Below are 23,169 nucleotides of genomic sequence, written 5' to 3' on the forward strand. Positions count from 1 at the left end.
CATTGGGGAACATTTGCCTATAGAGAAGCCATACTGGCCCATAGGGAATCATTGGGGAATACTTGTTGTGGGCAAGTATTTCCCAGTGATTCTCTATGGGCAAGTGTGGTTTCTCTATGGGCAGATACTGTCATTTGTTTTAGTTCCTCATGGCAAAAACCCTTCTGAAGAAACTTGCCAACCCCCCCCCCCAAAAAAAAAACCCACTATAGCTTCACTTTAGGGGCGCCATAAGTCGTCATAATCATAATAATACCGGCAACTTTTGTTTCTTTCCTGCCTCGAGGGGAGGTACAAGGCATTAAAATGCAAAACACAATTAAAGACGCACAAGTCCAGAGTTAAAGTACGACACTTTAAAACCATTAAGGTGTGCTCGAAAGAGTACATATAGAATTTAAAAGTGATGATTTAAAGCTAGAAGAGTAGGGAAAGATGCCAGCCCCCATTGGGAGATAGAGAGGCAGTGCGCTAACACTGTACAGTGTAGGAAAGTGTGTTGGAATAGGCAAAGAGAAGGACGATGCATGATGCGCATTTCTGCCCCATACATGTGTGCCTTTTGTGCCTTCAAGTTGTTTCTGACTCATGGAGAGCTTAAGGTTAAGGCGAACGTATCGTAGGGTTTACTTGACAACGTTTGTTCAGACAAGGTTGGCATATAAGCCACCCATTATCCCTCCTCCCTCTTCTTTCCCTACAGAAAGAATATACATATACATCCCTACAGATGTTTTTTGCCTTTCTGTTTTATACAATGTCACATTAGACATGCTCCTCCCTCTCTCCACGTTTTACGTTGTTCTGGTGTCTCCTTCCATCACTTTTCACACCTGTGTCCATGAAGTATTAAGTACCACTGCCAGTTCTTGGCTCTCTCTCTTTCTTTCTCTTTCCCCTGATGTACTGTGTAACGCTGTTAGGATGCAACACAGCACTCCTCTCTACCCCAGAAGTGCCACCACTCTTTTTACAACCTGCTCTCATAGGCCAGGATCCTACTGCCCTTTTAGTCTAGTGCAAGTATACACCAGCAAAGTTAGGCAGGGTCCTACAGTAGCACAGCCGCGTATGTAACAAGGGCCACAGCCTTGAGCTCACCCATTGTACAGTGAGAATTTAGCTTCCCACCCACCAAACCAAAAGTCACAGAGTGTTGTCTGTGTGTGTCTTTGTGAAACAGTTGGCTACACTAGGAACTGTATGTGCCCAGCTTTTTTTGCTCTATCATAGTGCCCCAGAAGACATAAACTGCAAACTCTTTGTTTCTTCATTTTATCTCATCTCTGCACTAAACAGCTGATCTCGCAATCTGCATCCACTCCCAGGAACATGGATGCTTCAGCTTTCCATGCCTCCATCACATTTAACTCTCTGACTGGATTTCTAAATTAATGCTGTCTTGCCAACTTTGATGGGAAATTTTCCTTCCCCTCTCTGCCACTAATAGCCTGAGATTGCTTTCCCATTCTCCCAAAACACCTGCATCCCTTTCATGCTCCCCCTTTCCCTGTTCAAAGTCCAGGGGTACTATAATGGTTGACATTGCAGCACGAGTTTTTGAAGCGAACTTATCCATGTTTTATTCATTATTCGTGTTTTAGTCCTGGTGAAACATTGCTGACATTCTGGGTGGAGTAAGCACTCCCTCTGAAATACTAGCTGTCTGGGTGTGTTGCTGGAGTTGGCTTTACTCCAGGTTGTGGTTGTGGCCAAAAAGCGCTTTTGTACAGTTTAGATCGATGTGCAAGCTAAAGAAGTGTTGCTGTGAAGAGAACTCACTATCGCACACGCTTTTGTCACATCCAGGTTGGACTATATAAGACTACCTTTGAAGGTAACTGCAGACTGCTGCTATCTACCTCTTGACAGGGCCTTTTTGATTGAACATTACTTCAGTTTTGTTTCATTGGCCCTGATTCCCAGTCTGTTCCTAAACCCAGTTCCAACTGTTTAAAACCACTTTAAGGACCTAAAATGTTTAGTCCTGGTGTTTTTAAAGGACAGCTTGTTCCCTTATGACACTGTCCATCTTTTAAGGTGGCGGTGCAGGCAAGAAGTGGGGAGATTTTGCATCTCTTTGCTTTGTGTGCTGGGTGTTATGTAGGATAGTATTGGTAGCACGTAAGGTTTGTTACTCCCTCATCTTGTAGACGATGGATGGAATCCTGTATGGGAGTTGCATCTTCATAAGTGGACTTATGTCGGTAGGAATTAGAATTGCAAAGGTGTGCAACATCCTTATTCAGTAGAGGGCTGTTGTTGCATATCTGTGTAGCAGAGCCGGCAAAACGACTGATGAACAATGGGATCCTAATGCACTTCAGTCACTTGCTGGTGTGCTGTTGCTCATCTTCACAATTCACTAACAGGGTTTCTTAGCACTTCTGCTACATAATTAAGCGTACGGAAATGTACATTTGAATGAAAGGCCATATAGGATTCCAGTGCTCATCTTTCTTGACTTGAAGAAAGTCTTTTTTTCCCCTTGACTTCTAGACAGTGTGGTCAATTTTCTCTCAGTTGGACTTTAATGCTTAATCATCATTATCTCATTTCATATATGTTCTTCCTCTTCCCTCAGGATTGGGACTGAAGTCAGTTTATAAATTAAAGCAGATTTTAAAAATAGCTTAAACTTAAGAAAGATGCCCATGAAACCGTATTAAACTATCAATAACATAAAATAAAAAATCTTCTGAATTCAGTTGTGTTGACACTGGCTGTTGTTTTTATTGTTGCTCTCTTTATGATGTTTGTATTTTGTAATAAATTTGTTCATTTTGGTACCTGTCTTCTGGCTGAAAAGCAACAAAGATTGAGGTCTCAGAATTCAGCACTCTACAATAAACAGTTTCCTTCTCATTGCCATTGGAAATACACAGTGGACAACTTCCTTCATCCTCTGGAGAAACGTCCTCCAAATTGGAAACCACCAGACTTGCTGGATTATGACTCCCATTACATATAGCCAGGGTATCCACTGGCCATTCTGGACTGGGATAAAGCGTGGCAGTCATCACATCTGAAAGACACTAGGCTGGGTAGGGCCACTTCGGAGCCCCAAAGCCTGTTGCGTATCTTAACATTATGGTGAATATGTTTACTTTTGTACATTGTATATTCAGAGCTATATTGAGCTGTTGTTCTCACATTTAATACACTGTACCTCAAAAATGAAAAACATTTTAATATATAGTACTTTCTTCCAAATTAGCCATTTCCCTTTCTACTACCTTAGAATACATCTCTCAAAATACCCCCAAATGCTTCATGGTCAACTTGCAAAATATACCAGTCAGCATTAATGGCAGAGACTTTTGTGGGACCTTGAAAACTTAATTTTGGTATGGCAGCTATAAAAGATCTAGAAAAGTTGCTAAGGAGTAAAGATATACAACTAAACACTAAAGTTAGAATTGAACAAGCCATTGCATTCCCCATCAACTTGTACAGATGTGAGAATTGGATAGTGAAGAAAATGGATAAGAAGAAAATCAACTCATTTGAGATGTGGTGTTGGAGAAGAGTGCTGAGAATACCATGGACGGCCAAAAAGACAGACAAATGGGTCCTTGAACAAATCAAGCCTGAACTCTCACTGGAAGTCAAGATGATCAAACTGAGGCTGTCAAATTTCAGCCACATCATGAGAAGGCATGTCTCATTAGAAAAGACAATGATACTAAGAAAGGTAGAGGGCAGAAGAAAGAGAAGAAATCCATGCACTAGATGGATAGACTCGATCAGAGAGGTCATGGGTATGCATTTGCAGGACCAGAGCAAAGCAGTTGGAGGATGGGGTTCTTGGAGATGTCTTATTCACAGAGTCGGCGTGAGTCAGAGTTGACTTGAGGGCAGCTAACAGCAACAACAACATAAATATTCTTGGGCCAGATCCCATTTAGAGAGATGGAAGCTCACACGGGTTTGTGAGAAAGTCAATTAAGAATCTTTTTCCTATGTTACAGCAAAATAAAGATGTTTATAATTATAGTGAGCAATAAATCAGGCTTAACAGTTTTCTATCCTGTAGGCAGGCTTTAATTACTAAGACTCAGGCAATTCAAAGGATTTTCAAGAGACGATGAAGAATTTCATCATTGCCAGCCCTGAATAGTGGGAAGACATAGAACTGGTAAAACCTGCATGGAGGACACCTGTTCATATAACATTGAAAACCTTTGCTGAATGGTACAGACATCTGACTGAAACATTAAATAATAATATTAACAATCGGGAACAATGTTGATAGTATTAAGTATTGTGAGGAACATGTATTTTAGTTCCACTTAGTAATGGAACAGTATGTCTGTAGAATTAAATAGCTCTTGTAGGAAGTCAATTCTAAAAAGTTGTTATTTTCTGCTGACTAATGTACTGTTTTTATGTGTAATATGCTAACCAGCAAACACTTTCCTCCTGTGCTTATTTAACTGTAAATAGCCATACTATGATAAAATAGTACAGTGCGGCCGTGCCATGCGTGAACACACTTTACACAGCTTCTAGCGTACGCAGAAGCCACAAGGGGAGAACAGTGGCGCGTGCACTCGCCATGCCTCCACATGCGCACACCCCATTATTTCCTATGGGGCTCGAGCATAGGTGGATTTTCCCTTATGTGGGGGGATCCAGAACGGATCCCCCGTGTAAGGAAAGGGCCCAGTGTAGCTCCACCATTTTATATTGCTTTGCACAAGATGCTTTGGGAATAAAATATATAAATAAGGTAGACATGAATAATGTACCCATGTAAAAGTGAACATTGTACAGTCAGCCCTCCTTATACATGGATTCAAGCATCCACGGCTTGAAAATGTTCAAAAAAAGTATGAATTCTTGAAAGCAAACCTTGATTTTCCATTTTATATAAGGGACACCATTTTGCTCTGCCATTGTATTTAATGGGACTTGAGCATCCATGGATTTTGTTATTCATGGGAGATCCTGAACCAAACCCCAGTGGATAACAAGGTCCCACAGTAATTATAAAAAAAAACTTTTGTTAACAAAATAGTTGAGTTTTTTAAATAAAAAAAAATTGTTGTTGCAGAATTTCATTTAATGCCATCTTTATTTAAATTTGTGATATTCCTGTATGTTAAGGCCCTGATAATAAATACATATAACTGTAATGACAGCTGGATTAGCTCAAGGCTACTACACGGGGTGGAGATTTCTGAATAAGCTTTGCAGACCCCTACAGAGAGATTTCTGGATCATAACCTTGATCCATGCAAGTAGCTGACTATTTTAGAAACAGTAAGAGAATTACATAACTTTCAGCACAGAGAGAACCCTTCAGATCATGGCACCCTAGAAAACTGCTGAGTTGGTGTTGAATGACAACTTGAGAAACATGAATGATGCCTACTGGATAATGTTTGACAGAAATTCTCCTCAAATAGAACTGTAAATGGTAGATATGTATGACAGCAGCAGTTCCCACTGAGTTTTTGGATAGTGGGCACATATCCAGTGGGAAACTGTCACAAGTGCTGTCACTACTTGGCAGTGGGGAACAGAGGAGTGACTGCACAACAGTTACTATGACTAGTCCCAAAACACTCATTTACAGAGAGAAACTGCCTGGGCTGTAAGACCCTTAATAAGAACCATATTAAGATCAGAGCTGCGCCCCAGAACCACTTAGTTTGAATTCAGTTTCTGCTCCATATGACAACCGATTTCACAAAATGGTGAGCCAAAGGTCACCTTATTCCATCAAAGTTATTTTCCCCCATTTAATAAGAAGATCATCTCCAAATGTTGCACTTAAGAGCTCCATATCCTTTCATTCTGTATCATATCCCTAATTCCTATTTTTCTTAAAATAAACACCTCCCACTACCCAGCCTTAATGCTCTTTCTCCAGTTGCCATGAAGTCCTCTCTTTCTTCCTGATCCCTTGGTCTCCACAGCCATTCTCCAAAGCTTACCAGGCAGCATTTACTCCCTCTTTCTTAGAGAATCATAAAATCCTAGAGTTGGAAGATACCACAAGGGCCATCCAGTCCAAACCCCCTGCCATGCAGGAACTCTCAATCAAAGCATACCCAACAGATGGTCATCCAGCCTCTGTTTAAAGACTTCCAAGGAGGGAGAAAGTTTTAGTGGGCAGCCTAACACAATGTACTGCAATGCAAGCACCTGTATAACTGCCACCAAAAATGAAGAACAGTATACTGTAGTGGTGGCCAAAGGAAAGGACTGTGGATATATTGCACAGCACCCAATTAATGTAAATTCTGTAGGAATAATATCATGTATTCTAAGTCTGTAGGCTCTAGGTTAGCGTGATGTAGTGGTCTGAGTGCTGGAACTAGTGTTGAACTAGGATTATGAGAGTCAAGGGTTTGAATTCCAGCTGAGTCACGGAAACCCCTTGAGCAAGTCGCACTCTGTCAGCCTGAAAAAGGTGCTGTGGAAAGCAACCTCTGAATATATCCCACCAACAAAACCCCACAAGAGGGCTGAAGATGCCAACCACAGATGCTGGCAAAACTTCAGGAATAAACATGGCCACATAGCCCGAAGAACCGTACGAGTGGATTGCCAAAAGTTGGAGTTGACTTTTGATGGCACCTAGCAACAAACAACAAGAAGTCTGGTAGTAACATGAGGCATACTGAGGCAACTACCTCAGGGTATAGGTGTTGGAGATAGTGACAGCAGTTCCCCAGGCATACCCCACTGTTGCAAAGCAAAGATAAGTGTGTTATTGCCTGTCCTATGCCCTTTAAATTAGCCTATTTCCTTCACCCTATCCTCCCGGAGTTGATGCAAGATTCAACTGCCAGTCATCTGTACACATAGTATGAGAGGGATCTTATGTCTTGCCTCAGGCACCACCATAACTTGGACTAGCCAGATAAGAGGAATGCCTCTGCTTTCACTGACACATGCTAGTCAGCTTTGCAAAAATCTGGCAAGAGTGGTATCTGTGCAATTGAGCAGGAAAGCACTGCAGAAGTTGGCTGTCCATAAATAATTGTAGATGCCTAGGTGAATCAACTTTTTAAAAGGATTGCTAACTAGCCTACACCTAGCAATAATATAACAGCTTTGGTGGCAAAAAAAGTAAGCCTGGCCTTTGAGATAGCATAGCCTAAGAGACAGTGGCAAGTGAAGACCTCCTGTCAGTCTAAGTCTCCCTTTGAAACATCTTAGGCAGCTGCAGAGTCACAGCAGCAGTTGCCATGCAGCAGTTGTGAGGCTGGTAATACTTCAGTCTTTGTGTTTTGTGACATGCTCTGTGTGTGTGTTTTTGGCAGTCCCATTTATGTACTTTCCTCAGTGAGCTCTGCACTGCTAATGTGTTGTCAAGTTGATACTGAAGACTGGAGTTCAGGTATCCCAAACATTCAGTTGTGTTCCACAAGTGAGGGGTAATGGTACTTGCGCTTTCTCCTTTTCCACTCATGCTGGGTTCTATCTTGATTACCACTGGAGTACTTCTTTGTGCCACCGCTGAGGTGAGGTACATGGAAGGTGCTGCATCTGGTGGTTTGGCATGGGGCTTTTCCAGGGACTTGGACAACACAAAGATGATGCAACTGCCCAGCCGTCATTTCTTTGTGAGATGTTTTGTCTGTGTGGAAGTACTGATAGAGTATTCCAGGCTTGTTCATTGCCATTCCACTGGTGCCTGCAGCAATTATACATGGGTTTTAAGGGGAAGTGGGAAGTCCCTCAGAGTCTTGCAGAAGCAGAAAGGTCTTCCCCTGTCTAAAAAATGGGGGAGCTAATCTAACCTCTCTAGGAAGGGGTTCCATAGACAGAGTAGCCACCCTAAAGCCCCCCTCCTGTGTTTCCATCAGATAAAGACTCTTTTGTTTCAGCAGACCCTTGAAGGCTTACTGTTGGGCTGGTGGCATGGGGAGCAGGGAGAAGGCCTTTCACGTTCTGTGTGTTTTATATTTGGTATCCTTTTTAAAGAATATGCTTTTTAATTCTTTTAATTTTATTGAGGACTTAGTAATATTTTTAGCTGTTGTAAAAAAAAAAAACCAAAAATTGACTATATCTGTTTTAAATTTTGTAAGTCGACTTGCGTCCCAGACTGAGAAAAGTGGAATATAATAACTGTTGTATGTGCGGTATAAATAATCTAATCAATAATAATAATAAAGTATATATTATTCCTGGTGATCTGAGGGAATGGAAGCTGGTTCTTCTTTTATGTCAAAAATGTACCTCTTTGTGCTCGATGCTATGTGTTCCATTTCCCCCCTAAATCCATGTCACCTACATATCTTCATTCCCATTTTTGTCTGGTCAAAGTACAGATGATTAATTCTGTGTGATGTGGTTATGCACATTGATATTCCCAATGTTCCCAATCTTTCATATTCCCAATGTTCTGCTATAACTTACTGTAAGGCAAATTTGAGGTCTTTATCTGTATCTGTAATCTAGGTCTGTGCACCGCCTATAAAAATCTGGTTTTATTTAGCAGTCACATTTTTGGGACACAGTATATTAACACTACAAAAGGTCACCTTGATAGCATATAGGATACATACTCAGAAGAAATTTGGTCAGAATGTTGGAATAGCAACTTTAAGTAACTAATCTGTTATTTGTTCTCATTTAGAGTTGAGTATGAGCACAGCTGAAGAAGAGTCTGACACAGTGACAGTAGAAACCGTGAATTCTGTGACTTTGACCCAAGATACTGAAGGGAACCTTATTCTTCACTGCCCTCAGGATGGTATAGAGAACTTATTTCACTGTATGCTTTCTGTGTGTTATTTCAAATTACAGTTAATCAGCAAACTAAACTGGATGAGATTTTTGTTGGATATTTTGATGCTGCAATTTGGGGAACAGTCTTTTATTGTAGAATAGTGCAGTTTTAATTAGTCTGGTTGGTCTTGAACTGACTTTCAGACTGCCCTGAGGAACATCAGAGTTCCTTGGAAGTTGGAACGGGGAGAGCTTTCTCAGTAAGAAAACTTAATGGTAATTATTTTTGAAATATAGAAAGCTGCCCTGTTCCAGAGGTCAGATTTTTTTTCTCTCCATCTGGTCCAGCAGTGGATTTCTTAGATGATATTCAAGACTGAAATCTTCCCCAGGTGGTACTGTCTTCACTGAATGATACTAGCTCTTCAAAGCAGGCTTCTTCATCAGGTTTTCCTGCAGTTGAGTTGGACTACAATGCAGATTTGATGGCATGTTGGAAAGGTTTCACCCAATCCTTTTAACTGAAGTTAGCATAAAAACATATTGCCAGGAATCAAACATGAGATTGTGTGTGTGCACTGCATGTATTCGACCACTGAGCTGTATTCTTTCCTTAAATGATAGGTTGGCCCCATTAATTAAACTTTCCCAGCTACATTTTAACTTGTGATCTCTGTCTGAGTACAGTAATGACAAGGCCCAAGAGGCCTTAAGTACCCTGATTGAATTGTGAATGTCTCCTAAATACAATCTGTCCTCTATATCCACTTTATCCATATTCTTTATCCAGAGATTCAACTGTCCATACCTTGAAAATATTCCAAAAATATATAAATTCCTAAAAGCAAACCTTGATTTTCTCATTTTGTATACGGGATACTATTTTACTATCCCATATAATGGAACTTGAGCATCCACAGAGTTTGGTATTCATGGGGGGGGGGGGGTGTCCTGGAAACAAACCCCAGTGGATGCCAAGGGCCCACTGTATCTTCTGGAATCCTTGGCTGAGAAATTAGTGCAAGAAGCATTCCCTCAAGAAATGTAGCTTTAAAATACAGGTTGTGTCTTCCTTATCAGAAATGCTTGGGAGCACAATGCTTGGATTTTGGATTTTTTCAGATTTTGGAATATTTGTATAACAAATATACAAATGTATACCCATATATAAAGGTAAAAGATATTCCCCATTGACAAGGTTGTCAAGTCATGTCTGACCATAGGGGGTGGTGCTCATCTCCATTACTAAGCTGAAGAGTCAGCATTGTCAGAGACTACTCTGTGTTCATGTGGCCAGCATGATTTCACAGAATGCTGTTTACCTTCCCACTAGAGTGGTACCTATTTATCTACTTGCATTTGCATGCTTTTGAACTGCTAGGTTGACAGAAGCTGGGACTAGTGATGGGAGCTCACCCCATCAGTATACATAAATATAAATACATTTGTATATTCGTATATACAAATACATATATACAAATATCTTGGAGATTCATTTATGTTTGTATAACATAACCTTATATGCATAGCTTGACGGTAGTTTTATAAATAACATCTCTAATAGTTTTTTGCATAACAGAAAGTTTGTGTACACTGAACCATCAGAAAGCAAAGGTGTCACTTTCAGCCATCCACAGTTTTGAATTTTGGAGTCTTTCTCATTTTTGGAACTATGGTTAAGGAATAATCAACCTGTGGCTAGTCTGGAACACACATCCAGATACTTCATTTTTATGCAAACTTTTCAGTCTGGTAACAGCTTCTTCACTTTCATCTCAGCTTTTTTTCTATCAAGAACCAGTGTTTAGGATATATGCATGAGTTAGCCTGGGCTTATCTGCAGTGAGAGCCTTTGTTTCTAAAAGCAAAGACTTAACAAAGTTGTCATCTCTCAATAAACATATTTCCGTATGACTCCAGTTGCATTGTTATAGAAGGTCCTTGAATGAGCGTACATTATTTTGAAATAAGCATTTAGACTAGGGACAGTGCAGAGCTAGCTTCCCTTATGACTTTTCATTGACATCATTCTTCCTCCCTCCCCTGTATGTGTGTATCTAGAGGCAGATGAAATAGACTCTGAAGACAGCATCGAACCTCCCCACAAAAGGCTTTGCTTATCATCTGAAGATGACCAGAGTATCGATGATACAACCCCATGCATTTCTGTTGTTGCACTTCCAAGTAAGTCACTGCTAATTAAAGGAAGACAGGAACCTATTACAGTACTAAACAAATTAAGAAAGGAATGTGGTTCACTTTGTAAACACTACAGTGGGGGATAAGCTAAAAAGAGGTTTGTCTACCAAAGTGCTAATAGTGGCAAGGCAGTTATAGCCGGAATATTCTCTGGAACCTTTTGGAAAAATAGAGATGTTTTCTCTGCTACTGGCCATGAGATTCTCACAAAATTTCACTTTGGAGAATACTCTATATGGCAGAGGCAGCAAAAAATCAGGATTGACACCTGTGCTCAAGTTTAGGTAGGATGTCAGTACCCTTTCAGTCGGTACCCTGGCTGTATGAAGATGGAATAAAATTATTTCAGTAGGATGTACCCTCTTTTGTATAATGTGTTTTGGGTGGTGGCAGGGTCATGATAGTGTCTTCAGGTAATAATGGTCTCCAAGTCTTTGTTACATACCTCCTGAAAAGATTGTCTGAAAGACTGTGAAGTCCCCATCAGATCCTACAGTTTGTGCTGAGAAAAGCTACCCTGTTTTCTAAGAAGCCTTCTGCAATCCCAAGAAGATCTTGTTCAGTGAACATCTATGTCTGCTAGAGCAGACATATTTTAAAAATGTAGACCAAAAGACCATTTACAAGACCTGCACTTTACCCTCTTTTGTAAATGAAGCAATAGGAGTAGTTTCCTCTCTACTCTAATTTTAGTTCACTTGCACAATCTGAAAGCTTTTGAATTATATTAGGATCTTAATATGTGATTTTATAAAGAAAGAGGCTTAAACAATAGGATGCATAGTTGTGCAGAATAAACTCTTAGTGTAATCTTCAGTTTACCCATTAATGATTGAAGACTTAATTTATATACAATGTGTAGGGCTGACAACCAAGATGAAAGTCTTATACTAATTATATATTTTTCTTTTTTAAGTTTCAGAAAGTGAGCAGAGCTTTGAGGTGACTATGACTGCTACCACTGAGGTAGCTGACAGTGAGATTAATGAAGGAACTGTAACTCAGATCCAGGTACATTATAGCCTGAAAGCTGTTTGCAGCAATCTTGGATCATGCTTCTCTGTGTGTTCCATTTTGTTCTAAACATTTAGAGTCACAGAATATTAGATGTAGAATTGGAAGATATCACAAGAATTATCCAATCCAAACCCCTGACAGTGTAGGATTCCACAGCTAAACCACCCCTAAGGAGAAGTCATGTAACTTCTGCTTAGAAATCTGTAACAAAGGAGATTCCAGCACCCACCAAGAGAGTGCTCTGAGTCACCTTTCATGCATAATATAGGCACAATTACTGTATAGTAATTAATATGTTATGCATAAATCCTTAGTCTCTCTCTAAAATGTATTTTTGTTATTGTTGTTGTTCTGTAGTGGTAGTGCTAGCTTTATCAGTCAACACAGAAGCAGTTTCCCACTGGGACAAATCTGCAACAGTACCAGTAAGAGAGAATCAAAGAGATTGCAGGAAAAGTTTGAAAAGTATAAAGAGAGGACAGTTAGGAGATCTTGGAGTGCTGGACCACTGACTCACTCCTCCCCGTCAGATAATGCTTTCAAATACCCCTCACTTTTAACCTAATTTTGGCCCATTGAAAGAAAAAAATAGTTCTAGGTGACTGAAAGAAAAATAGAATTGCTGTCATTGTTAATGAGTTCATAGACCTGGTAGCTGTCAGTGCTGCTGTTCCTGGCATTTTTGTTCAGTCAATAAATATGAATACGTTGTTATCTGAAACAAACAAAAAAAAAATGGTTTCTTGTCATGTCCTGCATGCATGCTGTTGAGTTAGCTTACTTATTTCATTTTGTGTACTTCTCATCAGTTCCTGGGGCAGTATTTTTTTTAATCCTTATAGTGACAGTTATAAATACAAAACTGTTCAGCTCTTCCCATCATATGGCGGTGGTACTTTGACAAATGTAAAATGGTAGAGGTCAGCTCTAATCACTTTTATGAAGCAATAGCATATGGGTTTTTTTGCATGGCTCCTCTCAAAATGATAACTGGAACTTAAACCATGTTGTGGACATGGTCAGGTTTTGCCTTAGATGTCAAAACATATAAGGATATATGTATGAGCTGTGATACAGTGCTGTTCTGCAAGAAGAAGCATTATCAGATAGCATAATTAAAGGGTAAACTGGTTTTCTTAGATCTGCTTTCTGCAGACTAAGGCAGCATGTCTATCTAGGATGCTATTTCAATTTGATAAAATCAACAGGAATTCCAGTATAATCAGATTCAGTATATAAACACTACAAAGTGCCCGCATTCATAATTCATGATGTTGGTGTACTTCATGACAGTGAATGCCAGTCTGGAGAACTACTCTTCAATTACCTTTCCCAGATTCTCCAGAATGAACAACTGGATGAAATTTCTTCTCTAAGCAATGAAGATGTGTCAGCAGTTAGTCAGGCCTGGTTTACAACCAAAGAAGATAAGGATACTTTAACAAACAAAGGTAAGTTCACACACTTCCACTGAGTATGCATGCTTGTATGTGTAATGAAATATATTATTGAATTATTTATGAACATTGCATTCTGTACAAATATGGTAACAATAGGCCATTATAAACATTGACAATATATGGCAAAAGTACAAGACATTACAAAGGATTTATATACAGTGTTGATTCATTTTGTTAAAATAACTTGGGGAAAACATATTAAAGCTTAGCTTCTTACTAGGGACATACACACATATAAGTTTTCCTTACATTTGCATATGTTTTTGGGGGGCACTATGGTTTGATATCACCTTCCTCCTCTGCAACGCCCAACCCCCACTTAGTGAATAAGCCTCTGAGACACCCTGTATGGTCATTCTTTGCCTCATGCGGAGGCAGCAGGAATCAGGAAGCATCTGGCATTAGTGCTGGAATCCTCTGTGTTCTCAGTGTTGCTGTAATCAATTCACATCTTACCATTGGCATAAAACCAGACATTTCTGTGGTACTGCCTGTTCCACATGAGGCATGGAGTGGCCATGTGGAGGGCTTCAAAGGCTGTTTAGTAAATTTGAGAGGGATATATGGCTGAGCCTAGTGTAGATCTGCATGCTAACCTATATTGCCACATTGAGCTGTGGAGAATTGCAGCCTAAAGCTGACTTACCTTTGAATCATGGAAGAAAAGATAAGTAGATCAGTTACCGTGCTATTTGAGCTTTCATATTTTTAGAAACGAAAGAAGTTTCAGTGGCTGTTTTTAAGACACTACTCATCCATGCCAAATCCCTGCATTTTTTATACATTTGAGATTTAATTTGTTGAAGATGTTGTGTCCATGAAGTCCATGGATAATGTTTATTATATCACAAGCACATAGGTAAAATCATTCCACATGGCATCTGCTTGGAAAATAGGGATCATTATGCTACATAATTACCTTGGCTTCTGTTAACCTTTTGATAATTTCTATTTTCATTAGTACAGTGGTGCCTCGGGTTACGAAATTAATTCGTTCCGCCGCCGCTTTCGTAACCCGAAAAGCATTCGCAAGCCGAAATGCCATAGGCGCTAATGGGGAAAAGCCGCGATTTCGTGCGAAAAAGCCGAAAAAAGCACCAAAAATTTTTTCGTAACCCGAAAAAACATTCGTAACCCGGAACAATTATTTCCTATGGGATTTTTTCGTATCCCGGAAATTTCGTAACCTGGGTATTTCGTATCCCGGGGTACCACTGTAGTAGAATTTTGATTCCTGTTTTCATCTGTGTGAGAGCTAATTGTTCTCTTTAATTTTGACCAGCAGTGATGTGAAAGTTGTTTAACAGTTTCTTCTTCACTTTTTAAGGTCATAAGTGGAAGCAAGGAATGTGGTCAAAAGAAGAAATTGACATTTTGATGAGCAACATTGAACGCTATTTAAAGGTTTGTGTTGCAGTCAGTTAGTCTGCTGCTTAAGTGACTAATATTTTTTGTCATACATTCTATATCAGGGTGAGCAAAATATGGTCCTCCAGAAGTTGTTGAATTGCAGCTCTCATCAGCCATAGCCAGTATATCTAATGCAGGGATGTAGCCGGGGGGGGGGGTCGGGGGGGGCGGCCCCCCCCCCTTCCATTAGAAAAATGAATGGTGTGTGCTGCTGCGCCGCCGCACTCAAGCACCATTATAATGGTGGCACTTAGTCTGGACCCCCCCCCCCCCTTCCTAAAATCCTAGCTACGTCCCTGTCTAATGGCAGATAGTGCTGAGAGCTGCAGTTCAGCATCATCTGGATGGTCGCCATTTGCCTATTCCTCTTATAGAAATTTATTAGTTTGGCTTGGATTCAGCCTTTCCTGAGTGTAATACCACTTGTACAATGGGGCTTTCTCATATGCTGTCTTAATCCAAAACTTGATGCACTTGGGCTTCCTTAAACAGGTCTAAGGTAAGTCAAGAGTAAACCAAGTCACTTTTGTGAAAGACAATTCTATTAAATAGTGGTACACAGATGCAGATGATAGCTAATAATAGAGAAGATAAATGAATTCCACGTTTAGACTTGGGGCCCATTTTCAAGCTATCTTATTAAGTATGTGCAAATATTCCAAAATTTAAAAAAAATCCAAAATGCTTCATTTCTTATAAAGTAGACTCAACCTGTAATGCTACCTTGACTTGGTGAGTGTTTGTACATTATTTGCTCTGCACTGGTTCAAGAAATTACCAGTTGCCACAGTCTATAAATTCTGAGTCAGGATATTTTGTACCATCACCATCCCTGATTGAAATTAATCCAGTCTTTCCTTTAAAAGCATCCAAGGAAATCCATTCCATACAACCTCCCTTAGATTACTTGCCCCACGTATGTAGCTGAATAAATTTCTCAATTTTTTAAAACAAATGATTAGTTTAGTTACATTTTCTGTTTCTTTCCTCATTATATACTTTAATTTGCTATGCACCTCTGGGATGCTAGAATAATAAGATTGGCCATATGAACATCATTATTCTATCGTTTTAAAGGCCACTTTCTTTGTTTAAAATTACCTTTTTTCAAATTTCATTTTATTTAAAAACATTTTCAACATTTTTGAACTTGTAATTTTAGAAATCTTTATCAATATTATCCATATTTAATTTCTTGAAAAAGTAACAATGAAATATAACACTATTTTCAACATTTGATGTTGTGTTGTACTTAGAAATGTTGATAAAACACCAGATTGTATTCATTGCTAAATACTGGGAAACTTAAATTGTCATCCAAATCTTAATGTGACTAGGCACGTGGAATAAAAGATGCCACTGAAATAATCTTTGAGATGTCAAAAGATGAAAGAAAAGATTTCTACAGGACCATTGCATGGGGTCTGAACCGGCCTCTCTTTGCTGTTTATAGAAGAGTGCTTCGCATGTATGATGACCGAAACCACGTTGGCAAGTATGAAACCTAACGTTTGACCCAAACAGTATGAATAGGATTGTGAATGGCTTGATGCCTCTCTTAAATCATAGCAGTGTGTTATGGAAAAATAAATGAGGGGAAGATGTAAATAGCATGATGTGAAAGAGGAGTAAGTTTTAAAGGCAACTTGGAATAATTATGGTACCATGATTCAAATTCCTAATACTATAACTGAGCAGTCTCCAGGACGTAAGACATTTTGCAATTTGAGTCTATACTACACACTAACATACATTTATGTATTGTACTCCAACTTATCCATACATCCTTTGTCTACTCATGTATTAGTCCAGATGAGTTTAGATCCATGGTCACACATGAGTTTCAGTGTATTGGAAGGGTACATGAGCTCAAGACTCAAGAGCCAGTCTGATGGTGTTGGCCAAAACTTCCTTTTTCTGAAATGTTTAGATAAATTAACAGTTGATAGTTTCTTCCTGTTACCAATATGTCATATTATTGTTGTATTCTCTTCTAAAATTATATATAAATACAAATCTGAGCATTCCTCTGTAATGACTGCACCATACTTAGGACTCATAGATGCTTTTAAATAACGTATCGACAAGATGAATGACTGCTGTATGTGCCTAGGTTCTTGTCATTTATTGTGGAACTCAAACTGTGTTACCAAAAGCTGTGTTCCACCCGTTAAGTAATTGAATAGTTATTCCACTTAACATCAGGCCAATAGGAAGTGGTACTGCTAACTTCCAACTGAGTCAGGTTTGGCAGACTTCAGGCTTGTGGGCTCTATTTTTTGTCCCCTGCTAGAATTCAGAGATCCACCAACTGGAGCCTGTTGTAAGAATTCTGAGCCCCGGAATTTGTTTCTTCATCCAGATACCCCTGCCAAACCAGGTCAAGTGTGAGGGAGGGGGTCTTCTCAGTGGTTGTACTCCAGCTGTGGAATAAAGTTCCCAGATATGATCACTTGTCACTTTTTTTCCCGGAAGGATCTTTTCAGTAGCAGGAGAAGACCACCTTATCTATCCCAGTCCTTTAAACAACTAGCGTGGTTTCAAAAATTTGGATTTTTCCTAGACTGGAGCACTGCTGGGCTTTATGTTAGTATAGATATGCTTCTTAACCTCCTCATCCAAATGTTTTGCTTGGCAGCAGAAACAGCTGCAATCCACCACCAGAGCCAAGCTCTATCTCACCCACATCCAAACAGCCACAGATCGTAAAGGTTCTTCATGCCACAGTTGGGCTGCCTGCCTCCATTCCTGTCCTCCTACAGCCTGGATTCTGCATAAGTATTTGCAGAACTTTAAGCACCTTTATGCCAGATCTTCACCAATATGTATAATCTGTATTTTCTTTTGTAATTACAGTTGCTCCTCCATTTTCACGGGGGATCTATTCCAGACCACCCCGGAAAAATGGAAATTCCCCTACATTCAAGCCATGTTGGCTTGAATGGCAGCATGCCCCACAGGCACACACCACCATTTTGTCCCCCTTTGTTTGCCACCTGTGAACGGGCAAGGGACGTGGATTTCCAAGCCTGCGAAAACGGAGGGGTGACTGTACATTGTGGTTTTTTGTATCAAAAATGAGCTTCTGTGTTGCATTTTAGTGCCTTTGAATTTTCCCAACTGTTATGATACTGTATTTTAATACAGTGCTTTACTTCTTGTTTTTTAAGTTACTAGGGAGCATAAGCTATTGGGTGACTATATAAATCTGGCAGTACATAATAAATGAAACAATCACATTTTCCTTCATTTTAAAAACCACTATAGTTTTATCTTTTTTGAACAGTATTATTATTATCATGATGTGCATTAGAAACCACGCTGAAGAAATGAAAAGTCAAAAATAAATATGAAATAAATTTTGCTTATATCTGTGTGCTAATTAAATGTGGTGCTTTTTTTTTTTACTTCACAGATACACCCCTGGTGAAATTGAAAAGCTCAAGGAGTAAGTTGTATTTTCTTTGAATCAGTTCTTTTAAACAGTTCAGAAGAGCCTTAAGATTATTTCTGGAGGCTTGTTTTAGTCTGTTATTGACAGTTAAAACCTTTCTTCCTTTCTCCATAGCTCATGAAAGTTAAGAGTAACATTGAATAGTGAACAAAAATAGATGAATAAGATAATAACTTGTGTGTGTAAGCACAGCTTTTGCACACAAACTTTTCAAAGGTTACATTTTTGAACCACAACTGTCCAAACCCCCTAGTAGCCATGTTACCTGGGTAGTTTTGGAAATGGGAGGGGAAGAAAGGGAACTTGTCCAAGCTTTGTGTCTAGATATCAGATAGCAACCTTAACATCCTTTGCAATGGGGAAACAAATTATAGCAGTAGCCACAGACAAAGTTTAATGTCTATATTGTGATGTTACCTTTATTAGACCAATCAGTATAAACAAAATACCTCACACTTCCATTATACATTAATGGGAGAGAACTTTCTAATAGAGTTCTCTGCTGACTTCTAACAGGTTTTTCTGCTATGTTCACAAAACAGCTAGCACTGGGATGCTAGGGGAGGAGTTGTTCTTCCTTGCCTCTGAAACACCCCAGGCCATGGTAAACTCTGATCTTACAGTGTACCTGTGAAATAAGTAAAGTTCTCATTGTGGCACTTAAAAATGAAAATGAATTGGGATGATCACCTAAGATTTCTCCTCTTCTTTAATCCATAAAGAAACATCTGTTGGCCTCTTCTTTTGTTGACTAATTTACATGGTACTTGTGACCAGTACTAATTGACTTTTTCCACTTAGGTTAAGGATAAAACATGGTAATGACTGGGCAACCATAGGAGCGGCTCTTGGAAGAAGTGCTTCTTCAGTAAAAGACCGATGCAGGCTGATGAAGGATACCTGCAATACGGGTATAAATATTAAAATAATTGGCAAAGGAAAATCTAGTTAAATCTTGGTATACTGGTGCCTTTACCAATTTAAACAGTTCCAGATACATTTAAATTGGGTTTAAATAAAATATATTTAACATTCAGCACCATACCTTTCTGGTTTGTTTTAAAACTGTATTTTATTTGACAAAGAAATCATGCATTAAGGCTAGAAAATTTTTGACATGTTCCTAGGAAATGCCCATCAGGCTGCAGTATAGTTTGGAAGGGAGAGAGAGGTTATGTATTTTTCAGGGACTTACAGTAGCAGTGCTGGGAGAAAGTTCCACACACTCTTTACCTTCTCTATTCTTTCTTGTCCTCTATATAATAATTCCAAATAATCCTTGCTTTATAGTCTCCCAAATGCAATGGTTTGACTCTTTATTCAAGAAACTATCCGTAGTACTTCCCAGATGAGTGCTTGCTGCTTTGTAATGGCATGGTTATTATCATTACAATTTCTCCTTCAGTGTTGAATGGGCATCCTGTGGGCTACCATGATGCTGTAACAATACAGATCCTTTCCTCCCACCCCAACATGTTCAGTTTGATGACAGCAGTGTGGGAAATATCCATATGATCTGAGCTATCCATATGATGTGAAACATTGTTGTGTTGTTATGTTGTGTGCAACATGAATGAGTCAATCCAGTGTTAGTCCCAACTAGAGCAGATATTGAAATCAATGTGATAATATACGTGGTTATTAACAAATCCCAATCATTTTAGTGGGATTTTTTTTCCATTTTATTGCTATTTAAATTGATCTGCCTGTTTATTTTCCACACTCATTATTGTAAAAGAACTATTTGGTTGGTAACCTTAATTCATGCTTGTGTATACATTTTTTTGGTTGTTGCAGAGGTTGGCATTCCTCCTCCTCCTACAACCACAAAAGACTCCACTGGACTTAACAGTTGAGCTGCTGTGATCCCATAGCCATTCCAGAGTGGAGGGGGATTAAAAAAGTGTCTGACTATGTCTACATAGTCAGCTGTGAAATCATTACCTCATCCACTGATACCTCTAGAGGGCCCCAATGGACTTCAGCAAATGATGTGATCATCTCACATTGGCTACAGAGACATAGCCAGACACATCTCTGATTCCAGCCCTGCTGTCCACCAGCCATGGGATGGCCACGGTGGGAACTGGATCAGCTTAGCAATAAGACCATGGGTGTTGAATGGCCAACTGTAGCATAGTTTTGCATGTGGAATCACTATGCTGTTCTGTGTCATACACGATTCTGGCTTTTTTATGCTAGCAAATCATGTAAGGTTCCCTAAAAATGGGTCAAATTTTATAATATGATATAGGAAACAACTAAAACACCACATTTATCAGACCTTTTCAGAATCAATATTTGTTCTAAAAGCTGCTTTTGACTAGTGATGGGATTAGTCAGAAAAGTTTAAAACCTGAAGAGACAAGAAACGACTAAAGCAAAAATAAATAAATAAATAAAAGATAAGGGGAGCACTAAAAATAGCTGGGAACATTGTACCTCTCTCTTCAGTGTCATGTATTACATATATCTTCCTTCTCTTTTCTTTCTTTCCTTAATTCCAGGAAAATGGACAGAAGAAGAAGAAAAGAGACTAGCAGAAGTAGTACATGAATTAACTAGTACAGAACCTGGTGACATTGTCACACAAGGTGTATCCTGGGCTGCAGTGGCAGAACGAGTTGGAACACGGTCTGAAAAGCAGTGCCGTTCAAAATGGCTCAACTATCTCAACTGGAAACAAAGTGGGGGCACAGAATGGACTAAGGAGGATGAAATAAACTTGATCCTTAGGTTTGTGCTCCCATTCTCAGAAACAATTTGCATTTGGATGAGGAGGTGGATGTGAAAGGACAGAGGCAGGATTATCTTAGTGTTCCTTATTTTGAGTTTCAGAGGCGGGTTACACACCGCCAGAAAGTACGCGCGGAGCCACACGGCTCCACATAGCGTCCAGACGTGTCACAGCGGAAGTGACGCTGTGAAAGCGCGCCTTGCACTTTGCGGCGCCATTTCTGGGGCCCAGGAAGGAGCGCGATTTCTGCGCTCCTTCCTCGGAGCGTCCGGGAGCCCCGCGGTTTGGCTTCTGCGGCTCCCGGACGCTGCAAGCGGCGGCGGTGGGAGACCGCTGCAATTCGGCGGTATGTAACCCGCCAGAGATAGTAATATCTCTGAATATTCTCCCCAAAACAGCTGTTGTGTTTAGATGTTTTGATTCTCAGATGTTTCATAGCTAAATGTTCTTGCTATGGCCAATTTTTAACATATTGAATTTTAGTGCTTGTAAAATGTTACCACATGGAAATCTGTTTATCTGCACTGAGCAGGTACATCAAGAGGCATTTGGTCATGAAAACAACAATCCATATTGTGCTGGAAAATTTTATGTCTTTGAATTATATTCCCCCAAATTCCTCAGCCACTGTGCCCATTGGCCATGCTCTATGAGCAACTCTGGGAATTAAGTAGCTTTCCCCAGTTCAGCCTGTCAGTGGGTTACAGTCCTCACTGCTGCGTAACTCATTCACAAGTCGTTGTTCAGACTTTAGGCCTCTAAGCTGACCAGGTATTTTTCCTTTGCTGGCCAGTAGGAGTCATTCATGAGACCATATGTTATTGTTTGAGCACCGATGTGTCATTTGTTATTGTACAGGATTACAAACTGGATAGTTTTTAAGTCTTACAAACTAATGAGAGCAGGAACAATGTGACATTCCTTCTGAATATGCTCACTTCTCTGACATCATACTTCCCTCCTTTGTAATTCTGTCAGAATAGCAGAGCTAGAAGTATCTGATGAAAATGATATCAATTGGGACCTGCTGGCTGAAGGCTGGAGCAGTGTGCGCTCACCACAATGGCTTCGCAGCAAATGGTGGACAATCAAGAGGCAGATTGCGAACCACAAAGAGGTTTCATTTCCTGGTAAAGTGTTAAAGATTCTACATATTATAGTTCTCAGGATCTTGGAATAGCTATGGTACTATTGGTTTAAAATCTCTCTTCATTAGGAAATATATTCAGGTTTAAAGGGGTTGAACAAAAATTCTGGTATTTACAAAACATAAAAAACTGCCAGGGCTAGAGGTAGAGGGAAGTAGAAATAAGTGTTCCATATGTGCATATTGTTCCTCTACAGAATAAAGAAGCAGCTTCTCTTTCTTTCTGAAGTTGTACCTTGCTTGTAATGTATTTTCTTTGCATATTGAGCAGGAAAGGAAAAAAGAATGGAAAAAAATTATTTGTACGGTCCAAAGAGGGAATTACAGTATTTTTTCACACAATACTTGATGAGTGGGTTTGATTAATCTGAACTTATAATGACCCTGAGTCACGGTTTTCTTGCCAAGATTGTGTAATACACAGTGTTTAATTCACTGCTAGCAGGCTATCAATGGCTACTTGTCATTGTTGTCATTATGTCCCTTCATTATGTGACTCTGAGTTATGGCAACCCTGTAATAGGATCTTTTTGGCAAGATTTATTCAGATTTATTCGGGTTTACTATTGTCTTCTTAGGGTGAGAGAGCATGATTTGCCCAATGTCACCCAATGGGTTTCTGTGGCACAGTAGGGATTCAGACCCTGGTCTCCTGCAGTCCCAGTCTGACATTCCAACCACTGTTTCGCTAACACCACTTCACCATGATGGCTATTGGTCATAATGATAGTATATCCCCTACAGGATCAGAGGTAGCATCTTTCAGGATCCCAGGATACTGGGAAACATAAGTGGGATGGTGTAGTTTCCCTTATTCCTGTTTGTGTATTTCTCATATTATCCTAATTTTGTAGAGCTGGGACTGAACAAAAATAGTTTGCCTAAGGCCAGCTAGTAAATTTTTTCAGGAGGTGAGATGCAATCTATGTCTGTTTACATCTCTCTCTTCATGCAACAGGGAGGAAAGAGTCAGAATGTTATCACAGAAGTATGAGAAAATATAGACAGGAGTTTTAAATAATCCCATTATATATATTATTAAATAATACAATTA

The 23,169-nt window shown here is 39.6% G+C and overlaps 1 protein-coding gene across 4 annotated transcripts in view; it reads left to right on the forward strand.

The window, feature by feature from the left end:
• DMTF1 (cyclin D binding myb like transcription factor 1) overlaps nt 1–23,169 on the forward strand; it is a 37,344-nt gene that overhangs the window by 709 nt on the left and 13,466 nt on the right. For 2 of the 4 annotated variants that reach the window (XM_042468195.1, XM_042468197.1), the window contains exons 2-11: nt 8,600–8,716; nt 10,753–10,875; nt 11,807–11,901; nt 13,244–13,358; nt 14,695–14,771; nt 16,115–16,272; nt 18,193–18,225; nt 19,033–19,142; nt 20,739–20,967; nt 21,947–22,098. In XM_042468195.1, the coding sequence (XP_042324129.1) occupies nt 8,608–8,716; nt 10,753–10,875; nt 11,807–11,901; nt 13,244–13,358; nt 14,695–14,771; nt 16,115–16,272; nt 18,193–18,225; nt 19,033–19,142; nt 20,739–20,967; nt 21,947–22,098 (1,201 nt within the window). In that variant the 5' untranslated portion in view covers nt 8,600–8,607. Of the gene's footprint in view, nt 1–170; nt 3,094–8,599; nt 8,717–10,751; nt 10,876–11,806; nt 11,902–13,243; nt 13,359–14,694; nt 14,772–16,114; nt 16,273–18,192; nt 18,226–19,032; nt 19,143–20,738; nt 20,968–21,946; nt 22,099–23,169 lie in introns of those variants that run through there. The other 2 variants (XM_042468196.1, XM_042468198.1) reach the window with 2 other exon arrangements.

The sequence above is a fragment of the Sceloporus undulatus genome, chromosome 5 (genome assembly GCF_019175285.1).
Source record: "Sceloporus undulatus isolate JIND9_A2432 ecotype Alabama chromosome 5, SceUnd_v1.1, whole genome shotgun sequence".
Classification (NCBI taxonomy): Eukaryota; Metazoa; Chordata; class Lepidosauria; order Squamata; family Phrynosomatidae; genus Sceloporus; species Sceloporus undulatus.